We start from the raw sequence: 10920 nt of genomic DNA on the forward strand, positions 1-10920 counted from the left end.
CATTCTAGAAATAACGCGCGATTTACCGAATTTTGCCCTTACGTAAATTTATATATAGATTCAATGACCAGATATGAATATTTCAGCAACAAAAAATAGAAACAAAAACATATTTTTATGACAAAATGTAAAATGATATTTTTAAAAAACAATTATCAGTGTCAACATAAGGTCTTGTATATCTGTATCCGATTATCGTTTCCGATATTAATATTATTATGGACTATAATACAAGAATGACTTTTCTCCATATAAATTGCAGTTTTCATTATCCTAAGTGATTAATATTCATGGCGGCATGTTTGTCTAGACAGTGTACAATATTATACAAATAATGAATGTTTATGAGTGCAATGGTACAAATAATGGCACGAGGTGAATGATGAAAGGTTATATCAACGAGGCAAAGCCGAGTTGATATAACCTTTCATCATTCACCAAGTGCCATTATTTGTACCATTACACGAATACAAAACATTCATTATTTGTTTTATATAACATCTAGACGTTTTTTTTTCGTACACAAAAATGTTTCAAAAAGTACTATTTAACGATCGTTGAATAGTGCGTACTATTGCACGCCATGTGACCCACATTCGTCCAATCAAATGACAGGAATTTATATAGGTGTTATATAAAAGCCAGTATTGGTATTGTATATAAAGTCTATTCCATGTGGTCCCCAGGTCATACAATGGATCATCATGTGAGCATTTTTCAATGAGGTTATGCTTGTCTAGGCTAGGCAGTGTACAATAGAAGTCAGTGCTACTGTAGTATATTAATTCTATCCGACGTGGTTCCCAGGTAATACTCTGGGTCACACATTCGTCTTTGTCCTGTCAATGTGTAGCAACCTCATCGTAAAAAATAGTGTTTTAGAATCAATTTCAATAATGTCATAAAAGTCAGTTTTAAAAAAGGCAGTTTTAAAAAAGGCAAAAGAAAACTAGTAAAAGTATGACAAGTATAATTTCTTTTTTATACATTTATTATGTTAATGCTCTGTAAACATACATCATATACTATAAAAGCATTTAACAAAAAAATATTGTGCTCACAAAAGTTTTAAAACAGTAATTAAACCGTTCACATCATGCATACATAATATCATCTGTTTTCTTATTGTGTACCTTTTGCTATTTGATCTCTTTCTAAACTCGTGATTACTTCCGAGTGTTAATAAAATACACATAGAACATATCTATTTTGATTACAACACTTGTTTTCCTTAAACAAAGATTATTCAGTTTATACAGCAATGATATCCAATACAATAATTGTGTTGTTGTGGTATACTTTATAGACACTACAGTATTTTTAATATTGATATATTGTAATAAACATTCAATTCTAAATGCATTTCAACAAGGCGAGGTTGTGCCAGCCAGCATTGTTTTACTGCACGTACATTAATATTGGTAGGCCTACTGATTAACGTATAAAGTGAAGATTGCCCAAAATAATAACATTTTCAGAATGAATTAAAATGTAACAGTAATTCGTATATTTTCTGTAAGACATACTTAATATTAGCAGGCCTATCTGCATTCAACTACAATACAATATTTCAATGTTCATGAACCTAGTGTGAAACACTGTGTAGTGTAAAACATACTCTTTTCTAGTCCTATTGTATCAGTTGAACTAAAATATAATATTGAAACTCAAATTTATTCTTTGCTTATTCAAGCTTTGCTTTTAGAAATAGGTTCCTGCTTCATTTGATTTTTTTTATCAAGAAATTTCATATTTATGTAAGGCCTAATGTTAATAAAGAAACAAATGTTATTTGAATAAATAATATGACTTAAACTTACATTAAACTTAATCCGAATTTGTCTATGATGAATGTTCTGTCTAGTTCCCACTTAAAATGGTATACCACCAAAAGGGCCAAGGCTAATATGTCTACGCGAACACTCTGATCTGAAAACATTATTTGACCATACGTTATCTGCATTAAAGATTCTCAGAGAAGGAAACACACTGATGAAAGATATCAATTTAGCATTATCAATTGGTGGCCAGAAGTAATTGCCACTTATATCCAGTGCAGATAAATTGCGAAAGCTAAACCAATTGTGATTACCGTTTTTAAAATTTATAAACATTCGATTTGGTAAATGGCAACGTTGCATCTTAAGGTTAGTTAAAGAATTCATTAAAGATTTCAATGTAGCTGAATCGATGCTGTAGAGGTCATTACCACTTATATCAAGTTCATATAGATGTAGAACGAAGCCTATGTGACCCCAGAACATTGAATCTATCACCCAGCTTGTTAAACAGCAATCACCCATTCTAAGGTATGCTAGTTTATGACTAAATCTTATAAAATTTCTAAATAAAATACCATCTATTTGACGGAGATTATTATAACTTATATTTAGGAACATTAATCCGCGAGTAGTTATACCACTAGAGCACTTAAGCATGTCATTCATTACTTTACTCGATAATTTGCAATTATTCATATCAAGGCGAAATATATGCCTAGTGTTGATAAAATATGCCAATGAAGAACCATTCATTTCACTAAGATCATTATTACTTATATCCAATTTTTCTAATCCCAAGGTAACTCCTCTACTAGAACACTCTATGAACATATCATTCATCACATTACCTGATAAATTGCATTTATATATATGAATATTTCTCAGTACAGGACTCATACACAATAAATATCCCAGTGAAGCGCCATCAATATGACTGAGATCATTATTATTCATATTCAGGCTAGTTAATTGTGAAAATCTTGGTAGGATAGTATGTATTACTTCACTGGATTGTGCTGATTTACTACAACATTGTGATACCATATCATTTAAAACAGTACCTGTAATAGTATTAGGATTTGCAATGACATTTTGCAGTTTTGGTGAGTTTGTTAAAATATGAAGTAAATATTCAGCAGTTGTTTTAGGCATTTGATAAATTGTGTGATCGTATATGTCATATTTTATATTGTGTTTTTCACATTCCTCTACAATATAATTCATACAATCTTCATGAATACTTTGCAAAAGGCATCCAGGCTTTGACACAGCAATTAAACTGTGGAAAAGTACTTGTCTCTTTTCCTGAGAAGATATATTATCGCAAAAGTTTTGATTAATTGTGGGTTCAAGGATATCATGAACTTTTCTCATAAGATAAAATACATTGTTGGTATCTACACTTACATTTGGGGTGTGATAAGTGAGAAACATTCGTAATGAGTTACACACAGAAGTAAATTGTATGTCTAACTTTGTTTTTGTTACATAATCCATCAGATCATTTTCTACATCCTTCAAATGCTTTTCATTAACCACTTGTTTCAAAAGTAAAATCAAAGAACGATATGTTGAAAATCTATTTGTGATCCAATGCTTTAACAACTTGGCAGCACCAGCACCAAGAAATCCAATAGCAAATTCACGTGCCATTATGAAATCATTTTCTCTTATATTCTCCCATTCTCCATCCTCTAACATTGAAAGTAGCAATTTATTGTTCTTATTCTCAGTTGCCGAACGAGATATTTCACACAATTTGTATAAGTAAAACCCAACCAAAGATTCTACTATTAACTTATGAGGAGCTGTAAATGTCTTTGCCAATTTAGACTTTTTTGAATGTGTTTTGTCTTCATATACAAACCCCAGCTTTAAAGCAAGTGTATCGTCTACTTTATCTCTTATAGCTATAGTATGTAAATCAGTTTTAATAAATGAAAGTTGATTATTTTTTAATCCGTGATACATACACTTTCCTAACAGAAGCATTGAAGTTAAATATTCCTCTGGTATATTTTCAAATGCTGGGATTTTATAACTATTATCTTTTCTGTTAAACTGATTCAAGATACATAGGAAAAAAGCTTTAAATAAATCTGCTTTGTCAGTTGCAAGATGTTGTTCTTCTTCCCACATGAAACAAATTGAGAGAAGCAACATTGGATTTTTACACATTTGATAAGCCACAGCGGTAACTTTCAATTGTTCAACAAGGGAATCTCCCAATTCAGGTTTTTCAACCTGTTCAAAATATCTTGTAATATATTTTGTTACATTTTTCTTATCGAACCCTTTAATTTGCACATGCAGATTGCTGTTCTTAATGTATTCATCTATATTTATTGAACGAGAAGTAACTACTACTGAACTTCTCTCTAATCTTTGCTTTTTGAAAAGACGTAGTGGACTTTTGTTTTGAAATCTTAATTCATCTAAACCATCTAAAAGCAATACAATTTCATCAGGATGATCCATTATAAATTTCTTGATCAATCTTGGATCTTCTGCTAGATCTGTTTCTAAGCTAAAGTCGTCGAGTTCAAATTCCTTTAGAATTAAATCTAAAATAGTTTGGTCTTTGTCTAAATCTCTAATGTTGATTAGAAAAAGTATTTTACCTTTAAAAATATCAAATGAAGTTTTAGTAGCCCAGTTATATGAAACATACCTCAGTAAGGTAGTCTTACCAATACCGCCTTCACCACTCATAAGAACTCTACCTCCAGGTGTAGATTCAAATATTTGTGAAAGATCTTTCAATGTTATGGGTTTGGATTGATGCTTATCACCAGCCTTCTTTGTGTTTGATTGTAGTAGAACCAGCTCGGTGAACATATCAGCTATATCTACTTCAAATGCAGAATTCATGATTTGTGGTGTAAAACGATTACAATTGCGGTACAACCTTTGTTGATTGGTTAGCAGATAGTGTCTTATTTTATCTGAAAAAAATAAATATGAATTGAAAACCTGTGAGAAATATCTAAACATTACAAAAGGTAGCGAAGCATATTTGCGTAAGAGATAAAAAATTGTCACAGAATTTAAAAACGTCAAAAATGATTTATAATGGATTATGTATAATTATTATTTGCTTTTAATTATACAATCATTTTATAATTTTATAATCATAAAAGAAAGTTTAAAGCTATTCTACATTTGTTTTGAATAGTTATTTAAAAATGATCTGCAATTATAATTATTCTACTATTGAATTACAAATTAATATTTTGACGCGACATAAAACATATTACATTCACTGTTACGTAATGAGTAACACATACCTTCTGGATTTCTTGATAGTTGACATTGTTTTGATACTCTAGATTCTCCTGTAAAAAAATAAATATTTATATAACAATAGATCCTTTGGTTGTCAACGCAATGGGAAAAGAAACAACAAACTATTAATAATGTAAATGTTTTATTAAAAATTTAAAAGATGCAGTAGAGTTGCTTGACTTTTTGACAACCTTTAATAAATAATGCATAATTGATATTCTATATGATAAATTTCAAAGTGCCCAGTCCGAGTTTACAAATACCCATTTTCTTCCTTAGTAAACTATAAGCTTCCGCATGGTAACTGTTTCCTAATGCTTCAGGTCGCTTGAATATAACTGCCTAAAATGCATTAAAAACATGTCGTAGGCTGCTATAAGTCTTTCATACTTAAAAGTAAGGCTTTTAAGCAGAGCCAAATTTAACTAAATTTTAAACCAGACCATGGCCGAACTAATTAGTCAGGTTCCGCAATGTGAAACTTTGCCAAAAACATTATATTTCAAATTAAATCAGACTAAAGTCGATAAAACTAAGATAGACTTCGACATCGAAATATCAATACCTAGATAACAACATCAAATAAACATGTCATATACTGTACACAGTTTAAAAACATGATGGAAAACACCGAGCGGACAATTTGGAGGCTCCGATAAAATGGTGCCTTGTACTTATAATAGATGGAAGATGGAATTTAGAAGCAATATTGATAGAAACAAGACATAGTTTTAGAAGAAAACATTAAATTATCCTGTATAAAAATAAAACAAGTGATGTTTGCCTATCTTATAGTAATTAAATTTCTTTCTAGTTCATTCAACAATTATTTTAAGGAAATTTTATTTTAATCATCAATTAGATTGGAAACATAACACTATTTTGTTTTCATGAGTACCGGTATTAATTAAATTGAATAATGGTGTAGACCTACACAAAGGCACTTGGTATTTGAAATTTTAAATGTGATAATATTGATCACAACTGTCACGATGCTGATGTGATCTTTCAGATTTATATTAATAACTACCGGTATATACTGCAGCAATGACTACTCTATGGTGCATACAGCTACAAACAGAAATTACTTTTTGTTACCGGTAATTCTTATCTGAAATATGAGTGAATATATGAACAGAAAATAAAATACATACCACCATCTCTATCCTGTGCAGATTTTCCAAGACAATCTGTAAATCTAGTCATTTTTGAAGGCGTATCTAGAAAGAAGGTTTTCTTTCTCAAGTACAAAAATAGCATCCCAAATATTTGTGAATTCAAATTTATTCAGTTCATCATAATTATGAACAATATTCTTCAACTCATCTTGTCCAACTCCTCTCAAGATCTGGAACAGTTCTTTACGAGATGTTGAAAGCGTCTCCTCGTCAACAAGTTGAACATTGTTATCTGCCATATACTGGTTTATTTGACCTACTGCTTCACTGAAACCTGTCACTTTAGCTACGTCCAGCAAAAGACTAACTTTATGCGGTGTGATTTTACCTGTTCTTTGAAGTTCATTAAATAAACTCATTGCTGTAACATCATCACGATCAAGGTCTCCTAATGGTATGTATCCATGCAGGCAGAATCTCAACCATTTAAAATAGCGACCATCATAGTGTTTGCTAAGTTGAGCTTTTAAAGTTTGGAACTTTTCTTTAAGGTCGATTTCATCACACTCAGCAGTTTTGTCTGGGAAAAAATTACATTAATAAATGTTACAAAAATGTATCCAGTTTATATAATATAACTAACGTACATCATCTCGCAAAATTCACAATAATCTTATTTGATGTATGAACAAAATGTAACTGGCAGGATCAGTGGTTGGTTGCTGAATGTAGAAATAATTTAATTTTTAAAAAATAAAATCCAATGCTATCATCAACCCGAGTTCAACAATTAGTGAAAGGTGACCAGCATCATTAGGAGATGTAGTTTTCAAGATAGTACTACATTATGTTTTAGGAAATAGAAATAAATGTTACAAATTATTGTATATACCTTTGGCGGACGCCATGTTGATCAAATATCTTTAGATGTTAAGCTGATGTCTAGTGGCGTGGGTCGTTCTGGCGCTTCTCCTGACTTGCTGCCTCCTACAACTCTTAGGCCTATACCTTGTTTATGTTTTTCAAAGCGTGTATCAGATGACGGGTTTAACATCCGCCAGTTCTGTAAGCGAAAACAAAGAAAATAAGTACATTTTAAAGTGGCATAAGTGATTTCCAGATTTCAAAAGACATTCCAAATTTCATAATTTAGACAACAAGTGTAAAAAATGTATTCATTTGTAATTCCGTTCTAATAAGTTACAGAGTCATTTGAAAGCTGTGAAAGCTATATAAACTAACCTTTACAGGTTAGTTTACATATTAATTGTTGGTTTGGACAAAGGAACATTTCTAATTACTTATTACTACAAACCAGATGAACATTTTCAATCAAGATATTAGTCAGGTGGCTTAACAACAAAAAATGAGGAAATCGTGAGGAAAGGTGGTGGAAAAATCCAAAATGGCTGCCAGTAAACTAGGAAATCACATACAGTATCTGTGGACGGCAGACGTAATATGTAAATGAAGTAGCTGTAGTAAATGGTAGAGGTGGTATGTAAATTACAAGTAACTGTAAAACAAATCTATAAAAAAAAGTTATAACCAGTTCAGTTTCTGAAACCACATAAAATGTGGTATTTTGGGAAAATAAAGATTGAGGGCGCTGTTCACATAAGTAAAAGTACACTTTTTTACCTGTAACTAACTAAGTTTTTGTCAGAATATTTTTTAAATGGTCTTATTTGATAGATGATTACATTTTCTTTATATTAAAGAAAACAAATTTTACATTAAATATCCATAGTTCAGATAAATTTACGTTAAGTGCCTAAAATCAGCAAATATAACACATTTTAATACATAACAAATACTATTGGATGTTAACAAATTACAAATTTAGTTATCATAAATAGGATTCTTTTACATTTTCATAGAAACTGTTTTATTTTAAAACATATAAATATACATTTTTCTAACAATTTCTCATAAAAAAACTTTCACGACCACTAGTTTTCGAGATATAGAAATGTGTACTACCAGTACAGGTCAAAGGTCAATAACAAGAATCTGGGTCATTTTCTTGGAAAAGTTTGTATTAGACTGAATAGAAACATTTTTAAAGTTTGTCCAACTGTTAGTTACCAAGTTATATGACATGTAGGTCAAAGGTCAAAAATACCAAAAATCATACTTCCGGTCATTTTTTGACAAATGTTTCCATTAGGATGAATATTAATATGCATCTTCCAAATAATTTGACACTAAAATTATTTAATTTAATGTAAGCGTTGCGGAGATATGGTTATTTTGTTTTCAATTGGATTAAAATATTCAAATTGAGGTCAAAGGTCAAGGAAAAACTTTAGAAAATTGATAACATGGGTTTTTATAACAAGCATGGTTAAAAAATTCATAAAATGCAATGCTTGCACTTTCCTTCTGATTTGCAGACTAAAATACATTAGAAATGGGCTATTTGTGACTTTGTATAACGATTAGGGTAGATGTACCAGACCTCGGCAATGTGCCAAACCTTGGCAGGTTGTATTTATATTAGTTATAATTAATTAAATAATTGATATTTTTGTTTATCTTAACATATAATATACTTTATTTATAGGTGGTAAATATAAACCACCGATCGTTTACTAGACACCAGCGAAACATGTCTGCCAGTAGCCATAAAAACTGAAACCTGAAAACCGGAAGTGACATTTCAGCAAAATAGACAAATGAGCTAACACCTGACTGTTCCATTTAAAGTTCCAGGGCATGAAAAATTACACACGAGGGACACGTCTGGGATTGAAATAGGCTCCTACTGTAGTGTAGCAACATTCCAGAATATTCCATTTTCAAACCAATGAAAAAATATAGGGTTTATGAGGGGTGTTAAGATGTTTGGTTGATAATTATAAATATGTGCCAGACTTCGGCACCTAACGGAAATAACTAATTAAATTAAATTATTTGCAATGTTGTTTATTAAATTTTATTCAAAATATAATTGTTGGTAAAATAAATTTAATATTGCTGTTTTTTGACTCATTTATTTCACATCTGGCCATGGCTAGGCCTAGCCTAGCTAGGCCTACTATTTCATCGACGATCGATTGCGCAATCGCTCGCGCGTAATTCCAGGGCTTGCTTGGGCAGCAGCGTATGCCGAGGATTGGCACACACATGCCGAGGTTTGGTACATAAATAAAAAACACATTTTTTATTATTGTTTGTTAATTATAAATATTTATTTAATAATTCACACTGTATTTACTACTTATATAAATACTAAAAACTCTACCAAAAAATATTTTGTGATGCTTTTAAAATATACACGTAAATAACGAATTTCCCTGTAACCTGCCGAGGTACCCTAGGCCTATATGCTTAATAAATTTAAAGATGTATTGTCCCTTGAAACACAAAAAAAATGAAGGTCTAAATATTATAAATTTAAATTGGCCATATCAAAGTAAATATTAAAGTTATTCACTTTAAGTCAAAAATTCAAGCCAAAACCAACAAGTTTACGTAATTAACAGGTAAATTAGTTTGATTAAATTTCGTCTGGAAAATCGTCGCGAGCGAAAGTAAACAAAGATTTCAAACCATGAGTACGCATTATGCATATGCTAATTACGATTGTTTACAACTCGTCACGGTTGAGAAGGTATTTTCACACAGATCGTGAGGAAGTTTTATGATTATGCATACAGAGTAGCCAAACAAGCGCGTTTTATTATGGGATATGTTTTGATCGAAAACTTTGACTGGAAGTCAAAGTTATTTTTTTAACAAAAAAACGTCTGTATTTTAGTTAAATGACTTTTTTTTCGACAAATTTTTGGTGATAGTTAATAACTATTATGATACTTCAAAATGACCCACCTTTTTTCGAAATGTGTTATTTTTTATTTTTTTGGAATTAGTCAAAGGGACAATACATCTTTAAACATGGACGAACAAATTAGTTTATGAGGTGTGAGGTAAATGCAAAATATTTAGAAAACTTTACATGATTTAGGCCTATAGGAACTATTGGATGATATTACAGAACAGCGGTATGTAAAACACAAAAAAGGCATACTTACAATTTACTGATTTAACTTGTACCATCAAGGTTACGATTTACTTGCAAAGGAGGCTCAGGAATCTTGATGAACAGCATATACATCTTGAATGCTGAAAGCAAGTTGTGTTGTCCATGCCACCAGCCCGAGCCGCTCCTTACTGAATGACAAATCGCTACAACAAGCAATACTTTATATACTCACCCGATTCTCGTACGGTTCATGTCTAACATGCAACAAGAAACTGCTGCGCTGTTTAATGTCAAGCAACAGTAACAGGCCCGTCCATACACGGAAGTGTCACTGTTTAGTCCAGTCAATCTACGATTTTTGGTGGACAAAATTGCAATAAATGATTTTATACACTTATTTGATAGATAAAAATACTATAAACGTCTTGTAAAAAGTTTACCAAAATCGGACAACAGAAAATGTGTATTTAAAGTAGAAAAGTGTCGAACTTTGTTTTTTGTTTTCTTCCGCGATGTGTTCAACGGTTTACCTAATTAGCATAAAATTCATTGTCCCTGATTTAGTTAATAGTCAGGTCATCTAGGTCACCACCTCTGTTTTGGTCATCGTTTTTGTTGTGTGGGTAAACACATGGGGCTATCGGGTCGGGGCCTACTAACTGGAGCGTAGTCGCTTTTTTGTTTATTTTCACTTGTTTATTATGCATTTTTATAATTACGGGAGGGGGTAGGCAGTGATCCTTACATA

General features: G+C 31.2%; 1 protein-coding gene across 1 annotated transcript; it reads right to left on the minus strand.

Annotated features, from left to right (window-relative positions):
• Positions 1 to 994: 994 nt before the first annotated feature.
• Positions 995 to 10361, minus strand: LOC140046441 (NACHT, LRR and PYD domains-containing protein 3-like). Its single transcript, XM_072091084.1, has 5 exons — positions 10222 to 10361; positions 7077 to 7247; positions 6221 to 6764; positions 5069 to 5116; positions 995 to 4726 (listed from the first exon to the last, which is right to left on the minus strand). The coding sequence occupies exons 3-5, from the start codon at positions 6324 to 6326 to the stop codon at positions 1872 to 1874; spliced, it is 3009 nt and encodes a 1002-aa protein (XP_071947185.1). The 5' UTR covers positions 6327 to 6764; positions 7077 to 7247; positions 10222 to 10361; the 3' UTR covers positions 995 to 1871.
• Between the last annotated feature and the right edge of the window lie 559 nt (positions 10362 to 10920).

The sequence above is a fragment of the Antedon mediterranea genome, chromosome 4 (assembly GCF_964355755.1).
Source record: "Antedon mediterranea chromosome 4, ecAntMedi1.1, whole genome shotgun sequence".
In the NCBI taxonomy this organism is placed as follows: Eukaryota; Metazoa; Echinodermata; class Crinoidea; order Comatulida; family Antedonidae; genus Antedon; species Antedon mediterranea.

Excerpts from the sequence above, each read along its gene's own strand:
- LOC140046441 (XM_072091084.1), bottom strand. The coding sequence starts at position 6,326 with ATGCTATTTTTGTACTTGAGAAAGAAAACCTTCTTTCTAGATACGCCT. Across the intron at positions 5,117-6,220 it reads TGCACAGGATAGAGATGGTG|GAGAATCTAGAGTATCAAAA; the intron begins GTATGTATTTTA and ends ATTTTTTTACAG. Across the intron at positions 4,727-5,068 it reads ACTATCAAGAAATCCAGAAG|ATAAAATAAGACACTATCTG; the intron begins GTATGTGTTACT and ends TATTTTTTTCAG.